This window comes from Rhincodon typus, chromosome 3, assembly GCF_021869965.1.
Source record: "Rhincodon typus isolate 14 chromosome 3, sRhiTyp1.1, whole genome shotgun sequence".
Taxonomy (NCBI): domain Eukaryota; kingdom Metazoa; phylum Chordata; class Chondrichthyes; order Orectolobiformes; family Rhincodontidae; genus Rhincodon; species Rhincodon typus.
Window position 1 is genome coordinate 118,857,445 of NC_063334.1, and position 16,981 is coordinate 118,874,425.

Here is a 16,981-nt window from a genome sequence, read left to right on the forward strand (position 1 = left end):
TTTCTGATGAAGGGTCTAGGCCCGAAACGTCAGCCTTTCTGCTCCTATGATGCTGCTTGGCCTGCTGCGTTCATCCAGCTCTGCACCTTGTTGTCTCTCATGTTTACTGAGGAAATATGTTTCTGCAACTGTTTCGATGCATACAAAAATTAACTTGTGCTGCTGCATGTTTCAAAACAACTTAGTAAGCAGGGAATAGAACTTAATTGTGAGTCAGTAGTGATTTTGCAAGTCAAGACATTGCTTCTCAGTTTTGTCTTGTATGCTTGTTGATTTTGTATGTAAGCACATTTTGCATACTGTGTTTTGTTGTGTTTACCCAGATCACTAGATGGTGCTGTTACTCAGGCAGAAAAGCCAGAGGAGGATGTGCTCAAAACAGACAAATACAGTGAAATGCCAGGCAGCAAAGTGAATGCTGGTCAGTGCCAAGTATTTTGTTGTTTTAAACTTGATCAATTTCCTTTCTGTCCTAAAAATGGAAAAACTCCCATTTTAAACATGTTACCTAATGTAGATGATTTTCTGCCTTCATCTCCAGAGTTGTAAATTGTAGTTTGAGCAATGAGGAGAAATTGGATTGGAAGTAAATTTGCTTTGTTCTAATGTGACTAAATAACCTGAGTAGTCTTTTCATTTTTGGGTTCTGTTGTGTTATTTATGCAGCGCTTTGTCAAACCGGCTCATTATCTTGTATGAAAATGCTTTAATTCAGGATCAGATTCTGTCATGACTAGTTTGAGATTGGGAATGAGAAGATAAGCAAGTGGCCAAAACCTTAAGCAACATGCACAGTTTCCATGTCTGAATGGTTGATTTTTTTTTAATTGTATATTTCAATCCGCAGCAAATTGTACTTAAACCAACTTCTTTATCAAATAGAATGTTGCAGGAGCGAAATCCCAGAAAGCGAACCGCTTTTTCAAAAGATGCCATGTCCACAGGACAGAACTGCAGCTGTGTTGTCAAGGGAATCCTCACAGGAAGAGTCACCAGGCCCCAGGCCATTGTTCTGGTCATTATCACCAGCAAATTTCAAAGACAAACAATCTCTCTTAATTGGGCTGTCAACTGGATTGTTTGATGCAAACAACCCAAAGGTATGAAACACTTGATACTATTCATGTCCTTCAGGGAATCAGTAGACTCAGAAATACTGCTAAAAGTCGGCTTTCGTTGCCCATCGCAAATTACCTTTGAACTGAGTGCCTTACTAGACGATTTCAGAGGGCAGTTCAGAGGCAGGCTTGTGGCTGCAACTTTGAAGCAACATGTCAGCCAGATCAGGTCAGAATAGCAGACGTGGAGGACATTAGTGAGCCAGGTATGGTCTTATAACAATCAATGATTGTTTCCTGTGACTTCCCAGGTTTTATGTTAACTTGATTCAAATTCTTCCTGTGAACCTGTGCCTTGAGAGAACTAGCTTGGCCCACTGGATTATTAGTCCGAATAAATTACCATTAGGCTATTATCTTGCTTTCTTAATTACATTTTAAAAGAAAGAATGCAGTTTGGTTGGAAGAAGACAACATAGTTTTTTGAGAGGAGTTATTAACCTTGTTGATGAGGGAAATTCTTATGAATGTGACATATTTAAATTTCTGCACAGTTTTTGGTATTGTCTCACAGAAGCAATAGATGCACAATGAGAAGCAATAAGATATGAGTCAGGTACATGAGGTGGGTTGAAGACTGACTAAACAAGGAAAGCATAGGGTTCAGAGATAGCAGGAACTGCAGATGCTGGAGCATCTGAGATAAGGTGTAGAGCTGGATGAACACAGCAGGCCAAGCAGCATCGGAGGAGCAGGAAGGCTGACGTTTCAGGCCTAGACCCTTCTGCAGAGATCAGTGACAGACCGTGACTGGCACTGTTTTCATGGCTGGGGGTCAGAAACAAAGGTCTGAATTGACAAATGACACCAAATTGGAAAGGGGAGAAAGCAAGTAACAAAGATTTAATAGTTGGCTGATCAGTGAGTTTGCTCTCGAGTTTTGGTATTGCCTTTTCAGAGTAGGTAACAAATTACTTCACAAGCCAGGGACCATTTAGCAATTTCAGTTGCTTTTGCACCTGACAGTGAGTATCCACACTGTTATCCAGTGGTTAAGCACTGACATTCTGAAGGGAAACCCACTGAAAACTGCCAGTACTGAATCCCTGTAGCCTTTTTCCACCCTCTTAGCCTCTCTTTGTCTTACAGCTCTGTGTGAATATCTTTCTCCCTTTCTGAGATGTGATGCACCACATGGACCATAAGATATAGGAGCAGAAGTAGGTATTCAGCCCATCAAGTCTGCTGTGCTATTCATTTGAGATCATGGATGATCTGATAATCTTCAACTCCAATTTCCTGTCTTTTCCTTATACCACTTGATTCTCTTACTGATTAAAAATCTGTCTATCTTAGCCTTGAATATACTTCATGACCCAGCCTCGACACCTCTGTGCTGCAACGCATTCTACAGATTCATTACCCTCTGAGAGAAGAAATTCCTCTACATCTCAGTCTTAAATGGGTGATCTCTTATTCCGAGATTATGCCCTCTGGCCCAAACTGTCCCACAAGGGGAAACAGCCTTTCTGCATCTACCCTGGTCAAGTCCGCTAAGAATTTTGTATGTTTTAATAAAGTTGCCTTTCATTTCATTCTTCAATTTTCCAATGTACTCAACCTCTCCTCATAAAACAGACCCTCCATACTTGGTACCAGCTTAGTGAATCTTCTCTGGACTGCCTCCAAAGCCACTGTTTTTCCTTAGTTTTGAATGTAGTTTTTCTGTCTGCAGATGCTAAGGACCTGTTCTCTCCCTGACCTCAACAAAATGTTAAAGACGTATGTTGATGATCTTAATGCATCTGATGCTCCTGAGGATAATCTTGAACTAGATGAAGTAGAAGATGAGCCCAACAAGGATGAGTACCACTCTGACTCAGATACGTACGTTTGCAATTATTTCAATTGTTGTTTTCAGTGCGTTGTCTAGACAATTTCTTTACTGAACATAATATTTTTGAGTTTTTGAGGGAAGATCCCACGGTTTTAATGTTTAAAATAAGCCAAACAAAAAATGTTTGTGAGCGTGTTATAATATAACAATGAATGCAGCTGTTGGATCCTGTGTTCATTCTCAACTGTGCCAATAACTCCCTTAGTTTTTGAGAAGCCTTGGATACTAAAATACCATCAACACGTCTCCTGTTCCACCATCTGTCCAAAACATCTGACCCTGTTGTTATACAACCATCAAAGATGCCTACCGCTCCCACGCCAACATTTTGGAAAATCGGAGCTCGACCCTGTGTTCCTTCTCCCAACTTGCGAGCAGAAATTGAAGCGTGAGGACCCAGTACAGAAAGCAGTGCAGTGTTGGTTTGAGGCAACGAAAGGGCTTCTATAGAACTGCTTAGAATTGGTGGACTGGCCCATATTCAAGAATTCAAGCAGCCAACTTAAATGTGTGTGCCACCACCGTGACAGACTTCACTAGTAAGTGTGTAGAAGACTGCATGCTGAAGAAGTTAATTTGAATGTTCCCCAATCGGAAACCATGAATGAACCAAGAGATCCACTCCCTACTGAAGTCCAGGTCTGAGTTATACAAGTTTGGGCAACCCTGATCTATGCAGGAAATCCAGGTGCGACCTTTGTAAGGCCATCAGAGATGCCAAGAGGTAATACCAAACTAAGCTTGAGACCCCAGACCAATCACACATGGACCTGATGTATGTGCCAAGGCTTACATGACATAATGGGTTACAAAGCGAAGTTGAACAGAATCGTGGGCAACAGCACATGCCTACCCGATGAGCTCAATGCTTTCTACACACGCTGTGAACAGAAGGTCAGTGAAACGATGCCACCTATCCCAACAGCATCGGATCCACCTGTACTCACGGTTACCATCACAGACATCAGATTGGCTGCCTTAAGAGCGAACCCGTGGAAAGCCACTGACGCAGACTGAGTCCCCTGCCATGCACTCAGATCCTGTGCAGTCCAGCTGGTGGGAGTATTCACCGACATCCTTAAACTTTCCTTACGACGATTTGAAGTCCCGACCTGCTTTAAGAACACCATCATCCTGGTGCCAAAGAAAAATTATGCAGCGTGCCTCAATGCACTACCATCTGGTGGCTCTGACCTCCATAATTATGAAGTGCTTTGAGAAATCAGTCATGGCTCATATCAACTCCAGCCTACCAAATTGCATTGATACTTTGCAATTTGCCTACTGGTGCAAAAGGTCCGCAGCAGACGACACCTCCCTGGACCTACGCTCATCCCTAGTACATCTGGATAACAACAATACTTAGAGTCGCAGAAGCACACTTACGTCAGGCTCATACTTATTAACTACAGTTCTACCTTCAACACCATAATTCCAAACAAACTCCTGTCTTAACTCTGAGACCAAAGTCTTGGCTCCCGCCTCTGTGACTGGATCCTTGACTTCCTCACCATAGACCGCCATCAGTGGTAACAGGTGACAACACCTTCTCTGCCATAATCCTCAACACTGTTGCCTCATAAGGCTGCGTACTCAACCCCTATACACTCTTGACTGTATGGCCAAATTCCGCCCCAAGTTTGCTGACACCACCATTGTTTGAGATTCATTTGGCAATGACATGACAGAATACAGGAAGAAGATTGCTGTTTTTACACCATGCTGCTAAAGACTCAATTGCTCATCAACGTCAGCAAAATGAAGCAGCTGGCCATTGATTTCAGGAAACAGAGTGGTGGGGGCGGTGGTCGTGCCCGTCTGCATCAGTGGTGCTGAGATGGAGACGGTCCAGAGTGTCAAGTTGCTGGGGGTGATGATCACCAACAATCTGTTTTGGTCCACCCACATCAATGTGACGGTCAAGAAAGCACAACAACGTCTCTACTTCCTCCAGGAGGCCAAGGAAATTCAGCGTGTCCACAAGGATTCTTAGCAATTTTTATAGATGCACCATAGAAAACATCGTATCTGAATGCATCGCAGCACGGTATGGCAACTGCTGTTCCCAAGATTGCAAGAACTACAGAGAATCATGAACACAGCCCAGTCCATCACGCAAACCAGCCTACCATCCATTGACTCCATGCATACTTCCGGCTGCCTCAGGAAAGCAACCAACATAATCAAAGATCCCTAACACCCTGGTTATACTCTCATCCACCTTCTTCACTCAGGCAGAAGATATAAAAGTTTGTATACACGTACAAACAGGTTCAAGAACATGTTCTGCCTCGCTGTTATCAGACTTTTGAACAGATCTCTCAAATGTTGAGACCTCTCAAATTCTGATCTCTCTCTCTCCTCACCTTCTATGCAGATGTAACACTGTATTCTGCACTCTGCTCTGCTACCCTGATGCACTTTGTATGGTACGATCTACCTGTATAATATGCAAAACAACACTCTTCACTGTTTCTCGGTATATGTGACAATTGTTTAATCATTTCAAATGTACCCAAAGCCATGCAAAGGGGCTAGATGGACTAGATCTATTATGATTTCTACCTACTGTACTCCCTCTGTATGATGCTGCCATGTGCTGGCATTTGCAGCAGCTGTTGGCGTGTGACATCCAAGTAATGTTGATTTGTTTCTGTGCTGTAGACTTGTTTGGCCCGAATGGTTTATGCTTATGCTGCACCTGAGCACCCACCCGTCTCGCTTCATCTCCTTCTGTCAGCATAAACTCCTTTTCCATTTCCCCCTCATGTGCTTATCTAATTTCCCCGTTTATTTTGCTTGCCTATGTAGCATGATTTGTATTTGGATCAGAGTTTTAAAAAAAATTCTCCTTCATTCTCTATTTTATTTGTTAGCAACTACCTCACATTTATGACCTCGTTTAGCCCCTTCCCATAATTGGAAGCATTCCCGTTACATCTACGAGATCAATTCCTTTCAAAAGTCTTAAGACCGCAGTCAGGTCAGACTTCTCTTTTGTAAGAAGTGCGTTCCAGCCTGTCCGCTTTTCCTGCTCTCAATACTGTCCCTCCGCTCTGCTATCATTGTTGTGAATTACCTTTGCATTTTCTGCAATGCTTCTGTATCCTTTTCAAAAATATGAAATTCAGGATCACACACGTCCAAAGTGTCATCTGACCAAGATTCCATATAACCCATCTGCTTTTCAATTCTTTCCCTCTAAAATTGGATCCCATCACTTGGTATGCTTTCTTTTATGACTTTATTAATCTTTCCATAATTTGTGAATATCTACCTTAGTCCTTTTTTTTTATTCTTTTTTTCCATATAGACTCCAAGTATGTTGCTTAGATTCAATTTGGAATTAGGTAGTTATTTTATGTATAACTATGTGCAGGGTGATGGGAAAAGACCAGAATAGCACTAGATGTGACATTCATTTGGAGAGTTGGTACAAACACTATGACCTAAATGGCCTCCTACACTTGAACAATTTTGTAATACTCTGGACTATTTTGCAGTTTTTAAATACAGTTGTGTTTTCTTCATTTCTTCCTCCTGTGTTATATTCATCCTCTAGTTTGTTATCACCTGCAAATTGTTTAACATAAATTATGAACTACAGTAGTCATAATCAACACCATCCGAGGACAATGCGGCCCACTTGATTGGCACCACATGACAACTTCTACATTCATTCTCTCCACCATTGTCCAAGGTGAACTCCAACAACTCTCTTAGGCTCCTTTTAAGAGTACCTTCCAAACCCACAATCTCTACCACCTGGAATGCTAAGGGTAACAGCTGCAAGCTTCCCTCCGTGCTGCGTATCTATCCTGACTTGGAACTACATTGCTATTCCCTCACTATCACTGGTCAAAATCATGGAACTATCTCCCTTTCAGAACTGTGCATGTACCTACAATATGTGGCTTGTAGCAGTTCAAGAAGAGAACTCACCTCCACTTTAAAACAGGGCGATTGGGGATGCGTAATAAATGTTGGTCCAACTGACAACGTTCTCATCCCATGAATGAATATGAAAAAATCAGCCCTGTGATTTCACCTTGTGCTGATCCAATCCATTCCCTTTAACCTCAATGATCCATTTTCTAACTAGCTAGTGATTCATTCTGCCGTCTGTCCCATGACTTCATATGCTCGAACCTTAGTCATGAGTATACTATGCATTAAATAATCAAAGGGCTTTTGAAAATCAAATGTGTTCCATCTACGACATGACCATTATCTGCTCTGTTAATTTTTAGAGAATTCGTAAAGATTGGTCAAGCATGTTTTTCCCTTTTTGCAATCCTTGCTGACTCCTCCTTATATTGTGGGTTTCTAGATGTTTTTGAATTACTGCTTGGTGTAGTCAAAGAACAAAAGAACAAAGAAAATTGCAGCACAGGATCGGGCCCTTCGGCCCTCCAAGCCTGCACCGACATGCTGCCCGTCACAACTAACACCCCCTACCCTTCTGGGGACCATATCCCTCTATTCCCATCCTATTCATATATTTGTCAAGATGCCCTTTAAAAGTCAGTATCGTATCTGCTTCAAATACCTCCCCCGGCAGCGAGTTCCAGGCACCCACCACCCTCTGTGTAAAAGGAAAGGTCTCTTATAGGGTAGAAGAAAGGGGTGATTTAATTCTAGACAGGATGATAATGGAAGGCAAAGGTGCAGTAACAAAAAATGGGTTTAGAGGAGGTGTAAAAGTTACAAGTAGACTTATTGCTCACCACTTGTTCATGAAATTCTCCAGTCATTGTACTCCCTTTTGAGGTTATCAGGTTGTAAACTGTCTAATTAAAAGAGGACATGCTGTTCCTCAATCTTGCATTGGCCTTCACTGAGACAGTGTAAGAGGCTGAGGACAAAGACTGGAAATGGTAGAGAATCAAAGTTAACTGTGATCAAAAAGTAAAGCGGTCATTTAATGATTTGTGTGTTGCAGTATGTTTGGAGAAGGTGATGCAGATGACCTACAGGAGCTTCGGGAATCGATGGAGCGTTTGTTGCAGGAGCAGCCCAGTGAAGAGTTCAGTGAAGAAGAGGAGGAGGAGGTAGCTTCCAATTCAAGCCCTCCTGAAGAAAGTGTTTATAATGCAGAATCGTCAGTGAATGGAGCAGAGGGGGAAGATGATGAAAATCCAGCAAGCAGCAGTGACCAAAGTGCAATTCATGAAGAGTGGCATTCAGGTTGTTTTTGCTGTTTTCTTAGTAGATTACAGTATAATATAGAGATTGAGAGTGCTGTTTTAGATAGAATCCAAAGGCTATTGCTGATGATTTATTTTGCTGGATTCTGTGATTTTACTATATTATAGAAAAGATTGACAAGATGGTGGTTATCAATTTTAATTAGGACAAGTGATTTGTCATATCAAATGATTTATCATTCGGGCCCATTTCCATTATCTCTGGGACTTTTTGTTTGTCTTCATTACTACACTTGTTTGTTGTGTGGAAAATTGTTCCTTGAGATTTGAGGATTTGACATGTCATGCTCGAGAATTTGCACCACATCACTTTCTGTAATTTTCACCATGCGCGCGTGGATATTTCACCTGTTACTATAGAAAAGTTGTTAGATATGGCAGTTTGAAGATGCTGAGTTTGAAGATTAATATTGTAACTTGGAGATTTTTTACTATAAACATTTTCAACCAGGGTTAATTCTTGCCCATGTTTGACATAAGAATTCGTAGGGTTCAGAGTCAATGTTTAGAACTCCACAGTGCAAGTCCTTCCCAACTATATACTACTGTTCCGCCAATTCTGCTGGGCCCGTTCTACCATTGACACCAAGTATAGCCAGGGATAGTGGTGGTGGTATCTGCATCGCGAGTAAGGTATGACTGTGTCAGGCTGTTGCTTGCCTAGTCTGTGAGATAGCTGTCCCAATTTTGACAACTGCCTGCAGATATTATTAAAGAGTACTTTGCAAGGTCAACAAAACTGTGTTTGCTGTTACCATTCCATTGTCTTAGTCAGTACTAGGTGGTCCACTTGTTTCATTTTTTTTATGCACTCTAGAAGATGATAAAAGTAATGGTTTTCACAGCATATCAGAGGGAAGTTAAGAGTCATTTGCTTTGCTTTGGGTCTGGAGTCGCATGGAGGCCAGACCAGGTCAAGATGGCTGTTTCCTTGCCTAAAGGTCATTAATGAACCTAGTGGCTTTTCACAGCAATTGAATGGTTTCGTGGACATCATTTGATTTCGAATTCACGAGTCTGGAATTAAAATCCCACCATCTCCTGTTGTGGAATTCAAACCCAGGTCCCCAGAATATTAAAACATCCCCTGTAATACTGCATTTTTATCCATGAATTGTCCACACTGCTGAGATTTTTTCTCATGAAACGTTCAACATTTTGAAACCACGGAATAATCTACCACAATCAGCTTCTGAATACCAGGTGTCATACAGTTAAATGGACTTGTACCAGAGTAAGATTTATTTTCATAGATTCATTGAAATAATTATTGGAACTGTACTCCTGAGATAAGGAGTGGAAACATTGGCATCACCATGCAATTGTTCAAAAGGTGGCATTAAGGGAGTATATGCCAATACCTGATGCTTTGTAGAAAGAAGTTTATTTTTATTCACTCGTGGCATGTAGCTGGCTGCCCAGCATTTATTGTCCATCCCTAGTTGTCCTTGAGAAGGTAGTGGTGAGCTGCCTTCCTGAATTGCTGCAGTCCATGCACTGTAAGTAGACTGATAATGCTGTTTAGGCAGGGAATTCCAGGATTTTGACCCAGTTATAGTGAAGGACTGGTTGATGTATTTCCAAGTCAAGATGGTGAGTGGCTTGGAGGGGAACTTGCAGATGGTGGTGTTCCCATGTATCTGCTGCTCTAATCTTTCTAATTAGAATTGGTTGTGGGTTTAGAAGATGCTGCCTGAATTTCTATGGCAAATTTCTACAGTACACACTGCTGTGCTGGTGGAGTGGATGAATGAATGTTTGTGGATGTTGTGCCAGTCAAGCAGGTCGCTGTGTCCTGGGTGGTGTCAAGCTTCTTAGTATCATTGCTGCGCTCCTCCAGACAAGTGGGACATTTTTCATCACAACCCTGACTTGTGTCTTGTAGGTGATGCTTGGACTTAGGGGAGACAGGAGGTGAGTTACCTGTTGCAAGATTCCTAGCCTCTGACTTGCTGATGTAGCCATTGTATTTATTTGGTGTGTCCAGTTCAGTCTCTAGTCAATGGTAACTCCCAGGATGTTGACAATGGAGGATTCACTGATGGTAACACCATTGACTGTCAAAGGGAGGCGGTTAAGTTGTCTCTTAATGGAGATGGTCATTGCCTGGCACTTGTGTGGTATGAATGTTTCAGTCCAAGTATGGATATTGTCAAGCCCTGTTGCATTTGAACCTGGAGTACTTCAGTATTTGAGTTATGAATGCTGCTGAACATTGTGCAATCATTGGCAAACATGCCCACTTCTGACCTTATGATGGAGGGAAGGTCTGATGATGCAGCTGAAGATGGTTGGGCTTAGGACCTACCCTGAGCAACTAGAGCCCAGATGACTGACCTCCAACAACCACAACGATCTTCCTATGTGCCAGCAATGACTCCAACCAGCAGAGAGTTGCCCCTCCGCCGATTCCCATTGGTTCCTTGATGCCAAGAGCAGTTACTCTCATCTCATCTCACCTCACCTCTGGAATTCAGCTCTTTTGTCCCTGTTTGAACCAAGGCTGTAATGAGGTCAGGAGCTGAGTGGCCCTGGTGGAACGCAGACTGGGCATCAGTGAGTAGGTGTTGCTTGACAGTAGTGTTGATAACACCATACATCACTTTATTGATGATCCAGAGTAGATTGGGGCAGTAATTGGTTGGGTTGGATTTATCCTGCTTTTTGTATACAGGACCTACCTGGACATGGCTGGGAAATTGTTTGAGTGGCAGGAGACAAAGCTGGAGTAATGGGTAGGTCCTCAAATGGGCAGGACGTGATCAGTGGTGTCCCACAGGACCTGTGTTAGGACCTCAATTAATCACATTATTTATGATTGACTTGGATATTGGCATAGAAAATCATCTATCCAAATTTACTGATGATACAAAGGTGGCATTATAGACGGTGTAAATTATAGCATAACGTTACAAATGAATATTGATAGACTAAGTGAATGGGCTAAACTGTGGATTTCAGTATAAGCAAGTGTGAGGTTATCCATTTTGGATAGGCAGACGATGGATCAGCGTACTCCTTGAATAGTATGAAATTAAATCGAGTGAATGTCCAAAGAGACTTTGGGGTTCAGAAGCATAGATTCTTAAAATGCCACAAATAGGTGCAGAAAATACTCAAGAAATGAATATCATGCTGGGCTTTATATGTAGAGGACTGGAGTATCTGGGTGCAGAGGTAATACTGCAGCTGTATAAAACCCTAGTTTTAGACTCCACTTGGAGTACTCTGATCAGATCTGGACACCACACTTTTTAGGAAGGATGTATTGGAGGGAATACAATTTAAGTTTACAAAAATGATAACTTAACCTCCGAAGTCCAGTTATGAGGAGAGGTTATACAAATTAGGCCCCATTTCTCTAGAATTTAAAGAGTTAAGGGGTGCTGTGATAGATCTCTTCAAGATATTAACAGGAAAAGACAAGGCAGATTAAAAAGAAAAAAGTTCCACTGGTTAGGGATTCTAGAACTAGGGAGCATAGTTTGAGAATTAGGGCCAAACATTCAGTAGAGATGTTAGGAAGCACTTCTACACACAAAGACTGGTAGAGGTTTGGAACGGTCTTCCACAAATTAATTATAAATCTGAGATAGATAAATTTTCGCTAAGCAAAGGTGTTTGGGGATACCAGCTAAAGGCAGGTAGTTGGAGTTAAGCCACATATCAGCCATAGTCTCACTAAATGGTGCAACAGGCCCAAGGGATTGAATGGCCTACTCCTGTCCCTTTGGGCAATTTTCTACATTGTCAGGTAGATGCCAGTGGTGAGTTTGTATTAGAACAGTGTGGCTAGGGGAGCAGCAAGTTCTGGAGCATGAGTTTTCAGTACTATTGCAGGAATGTTATCAGGGCTCATAGCCTTTGTAGTATCTAGTACCTGCAACTGTTTCTTGATATCATGTGGAGTAAATTGAATTATCTGAAACATGGAGGATCTTGGATCTTATTTGAAGGAGCTTGAAGTGAAGGATGAGGAATCGGTCGTTCAGTTATGTACAGCCTTGGTCAGACCCCATTTGGAGTACGATGTTCACTTTTAAGCACCGACCTCAGGAAGGACGGGACAAGAACAGAAATTGCTGAAAAAGCTCAGCAGGTCTGGCATCATCTGTGGGAGAGAAAAAGAGAGTTAACGTTTCAGGTCCAGTGTTCTGAGGAAGGGTCACTTGAACCGAAATGTTAACTGTTGATTTCTCACCACAGATGCTGCCAGACCTGCTGAGCTTTTCCAGCAATTTCTATTTTTGCCTGTGATTTACAGCATCCACAATTCTATTGCTTTTTACTTAGGAAGAATGAAATGCCCTTGTGGAGAGCTAGGGATTGCATTGCAGGTTCATGGGGATGACACTGGTACTTGAAGGGTTAAGCTGAGAGTCCATTCTTGCGTCAGTTTGGATTGTGTTTCAAAGGCAATAAATTGAGATATTTTAAACAATGAAGGAATTTGCCCTTCATTGCTATTTGACAAATAAAAATGGAACTCCCTTCCTCACAGCACTGTGGCTATATCTACGTCATGTGGAATGTATTGGATCAAGGAAATGTCTCCAGACCACATTGTTCAGGGCAACAAATATTGGACCTGTGAGCAATACTCGCATCCCCATGAAAGGATAAAGAAAAGATGAAGAGAAGCCATTTAGTGGGGATAAACGGAACAAGGAGCCACAATGTTAGCATTAGATCTAGATGGTTTATGAATGAAATCAGAAAGCAATTTTTCACTTAAAAAAAATTGTGAATTTTGGCTTGGTTGATATTTTTATAGTTGAGATGAATGACGTGGTGTGCATTAAGGGTATAAAGGGATATTGAACACAAGCTGGCGAATGGATTTGAGGTACAGATGATGCAACTGAATGTCTTACTCCTGTTCTTATGTGGTGAATGAAAGAATGTAGTTGCTGAGGTAGTGGTGCAGCTATTGGAAAAGAGGACTGAAACTCAGCAAGCAATTATTGAAGACTCGGAAGCAATTGTGGTAAGACTGTGGAGGAGAAATGGTTATAAGATATTTATTTTGGTCAACTGGTTGTGTGACGTCTCAAGTCACTGGCAAATCCACAACATGAAGTTTCTGTTTGACTAATGAGAATGCATGCTCTGCCTGTTTTGGGACCGAAGATGTTGCTTACCAAAATCCAGAGAAATTGGTGTTCTATGCTGGAGTGAAGAATTTGGGAATGACAAGTTTGGTCATTGCAACTGCTGGCATTTAATTAAGTAAACTATGTAGGGGCAGCATGGTGGCTCTGGTTAGCACTGTGCCTCTCAGTGCCAGGGAACTGGGTTTGATTTCAGTCTTGGGTGACTGTCTGTCTGTGTGGCATTTGCACATTCTCCCCATGCTTGCGTGGGCTTCTTCTGCATACTCCAGTTTCCTCCCACGGTCCAAAGGGATGTTTAGGTTAGGTGGGTTAGACAAGGGAAATGGAAGGGGTGGGGGAATGGGTCTGGGTGGAATGCTGTTCAGAGGGGCGGTGTGGACTTGTTGGGCCGAATGGCCTGTTTCCACTCTGTAGGGTTTCTATGATTCTATGATTCAAACATGGACAGGCTAGGTGGGTTAACCATGGGAAATGCAGGGTTACAGGGATAGGATAGGGGGGTTGAGTCTGGGTGGAATTCTCTTTGAAGAGTTGGTATGGACTTGCTGGGCTGAATGGCCTGCTTCCACACTGTAAGGATTCTATGATTCTATGTAGCTGTCTACCCACCAATTCTGCACCAGCAGCCCCCAGTGCTTCGCCAAATGTGAAGTCTGCAATCCTCAAGACTCTTCTTTAGTTGGCAGCCTAGTCAGTTGTGAGAAGGTCCCTGAAATAGTGTGGAGTGATCTGACTTAAATATTATATTCTGACAACTTGATGAGTAGTTTTACTGCAGTTTGGTACAGAGCCATACCAACCAAGAAGACCTGTATCCACAGAGGTTTAGACATAGCTGAGGTCAACTAACTCAAGCTGCTACATTTAACTTCGGTGTCCCTGGGCTAGATTGTGGGAAACAAAACCATATGAACCAGAGTTCCTACATGTGACTCCTATATTCTCTGAATGCTGGAGAAGGAATACTGGTTGAGGTCAGGACTTGGCTGTCTCCTTTCTTTCGAACACTCAGTGTGGTCAGTTGAATAGGTTAACCAAAGGCTGCCAGGCCAGTACAAGCCAGTGCCTTCAGAAGGGAGAGAAATAAAGAAAAAAAGGCTGAATTAGTTGTCATGTCTTATGTGAGTGTTTGAGGTTCTATCAAATAATAAGAAAATTACAATGGGTATTTTCAAACCTGAGGGTGCAGATTACTCTGATATCATCCGTGATTACTGTCACCAGTTCCTCACTCGTTCTTTTAAGAAATACTTACTGATTTGAAACCAAATCTGCCATCTGTATTCCTAAACCAGTGCAGTTTGGCTGTAGGTGAAGAATTAGCTGGAAGCTGAACAAGAAGTACATGACAAGTACAGGGAGATAGCCTATTGGTGTAAAATATAATCATGAGACTTTTTCCAAAAGGTTTAACAGTAAAAGCAGTGATACTTTGCCAAAAAAAAAGGCTGGTCAGTAAAGACAACCTTTATTCACTGTGGAGAAGGACTCAACCTAAAAGGATTAACTTGGAATTTAATAGCAGAACGTAGTCAAGGGGCTAATTGGTCTACTCCCATTGTTTTATTCTTAAGTAGAAAAGTACTGAAAAGTGAAATAGAAAATTCCTACTAACATGTTCAGGATAAACCTCTTAGAATTAGTAGCTGGTGAAAATAATAAGCGTTATTGACATTACAGAGACATGGCTGCAAGGTGAAGATGGACAAGAAATGAAGCTGGGATGGTATAGCATGTTTCAAAAAGATAGAGCAGGTAAGTTAGCTAGAGAGAACATTATTGACCAGAGAGGCGACAGCAGCTATTCAATAAAGGTGAGCACATCTGCAGAAGAGGGAAATAAAGATGATACAGTCATAATGAGTGTATCAAAATAGCAAATTAGCAGCTACTTTTGTCCTACAGCTCCATAACAATCAGAAAGAAACTTATTAGAAGACTGGAACTCCCAGAAATCCAGAGATTAAGAAGGCTGAGCAGTGGTGTCTGGAAGAGGGTGATGTAAGTGAAACAATAATGACCTGCTTCCAAACAGGTGAGGTAGAAAATAAATAGTTGCTATAATCGTATTTCGTAAGTCGTCTGAAACAGGTTAATGATAGAGAGAAATTGAATTTGTTTAGTTCCTCCCATGTTCTTTTGTTATATCAGACTTGAAATGTTAACTCTGCCTGCTTTTCTTTGCTTAGATGGTGTCAGACCTGCTGAGTTTCTCCAGCATTTGGTGTTTTTATTTCAGGTGACATTCTTGGAGTGCAGTCATTATATCAGCATTTGCAACAGCCAGTTTATATGTCATGAGATTCCACAAACAGTGGAGAAACAACAAGTTACTTAGTTGTTTTGATGGTAATTGTACTGGGAGAATTGCTGGCTAGGATATGGGGAAAACACCCTGCTGTTTTTAGAATACAGTAGTGCCATCTGAACAGGAAGATGGGGCCTCTGCTTAAGGTCATCTGAAAGTAATTTGGCTGAATACTTCAATTCTACTCATCGTTATATATTTCTGTTTCGTGTATAACAGCCAAAGCCAACATAACTGTGGTGTTGCATAAGGCTCTAGAGGGGATTACATTGGAGCTACAGAATATCAAGTGAGAATTTAAGAGCACAGTGAGGCAGGGTTTATGGCACTGGACTAGCCCATAGTACACCGACCGTGACAGGCTGTGAAATCAAATTGAATAAATCCAGCCGCAGAAAAACCCAGAGGATTTAAGCATGTCCTTCCTGCCATTCTCTGGCCTGCATGCTACTCTAGTCCAACTCTTGATGTCTTACAAAGCACACTAGCCGAACACAATATCTAATTCTGGATTTAATTATTTTTGCATTGGAATCTCCAACACATGTGAAATGATTAAAGTATATGTCATGGTAGTGGTTTTTTTTTGTAGGATCCAAAATGAACTGAGTGAGAATGATTGATTAATAATTTTACAATGATATAAATACAGAAACTGTATCTACACACTGTCTGTTAGACACGAAGCAATTTATAGTTTAAAGAAACCATTGCAATCCATCTGACTGATCTAAATGTTAGGAAAAAAGCCATGAGTTTCAGAAATCATATATAAGCGTTTTAGCTAATTATATATCCAGAACCTAACTCATCACCTTAGCTCTGCTTCCCCAGACGTTCCGTGAACTATCCCTTTTCTGCGTTTGTACATTGTGATTTAAATATGAGACCGTGTCAAACATTATTCAAGTTAAACATATTCTTTACAATATTGAATATCCCAGTCAGATTGCTCCTGAGCCTTACTTTCTGAATTGCCACCATTCCCAGTTTAAGTAGCCTGTCTCTGTAGCTCTGAGCCTAAATTCAAAGTGTCACTTCCTTTGTTCCTTCTCTGATTTCTCTCAGAATGTTGAAATATAATGACCAGAATTCTACATAACTTCCAGGGGTCGCTACAGAAGGATTATTCTGGCAATACTCCAAAAGTGAGTGAGCTCCTGAACTAAGGATACATAGATCAATCGATCTAAGATTGATGGTGTCAGAAACGATCAAGGAATGTGTTTTGGATTTTGGACCCTACAAAAAACGTTTTGTCTTTTGTCTTTGGAAAGGATCCTGATCAATTTTAAGCGGATAATCTAAGAAATGACAGATAAATTTCAAAAGTGGGAAGCGCTTTTTTCTTGCTGTAGACATTGAAACAAATAATGAGAAACAAATAGCCACTTGAA

The 16,981-nt window shown here is 41.5% G+C and overlaps 1 protein-coding gene across 1 annotated transcript in view; it reads left to right on the forward strand.

Moving 5' to 3' along the window:
- The window catches only part of nek1 (NIMA-related kinase 1), a 144,046-nt gene that overhangs the window by 101,881 nt on the left and 25,184 nt on the right, over positions 1-16,981 (forward strand). The window contains exons 29-33 of the mRNA XM_048594052.1: positions 324-421; positions 883-1,100; positions 2,794-2,945; positions 7,898-8,142; positions 14,957-15,031. Of these exons, the coding sequence (XP_048450009.1) occupies positions 324-421; positions 883-1,100; positions 2,794-2,945; positions 7,898-8,142; positions 14,957-15,031 (788 nt within the window). The remainder of the gene's footprint in view (positions 1-323; positions 422-882; positions 1,101-2,793; positions 2,946-7,897; positions 8,143-14,956; positions 15,032-16,981) is intronic.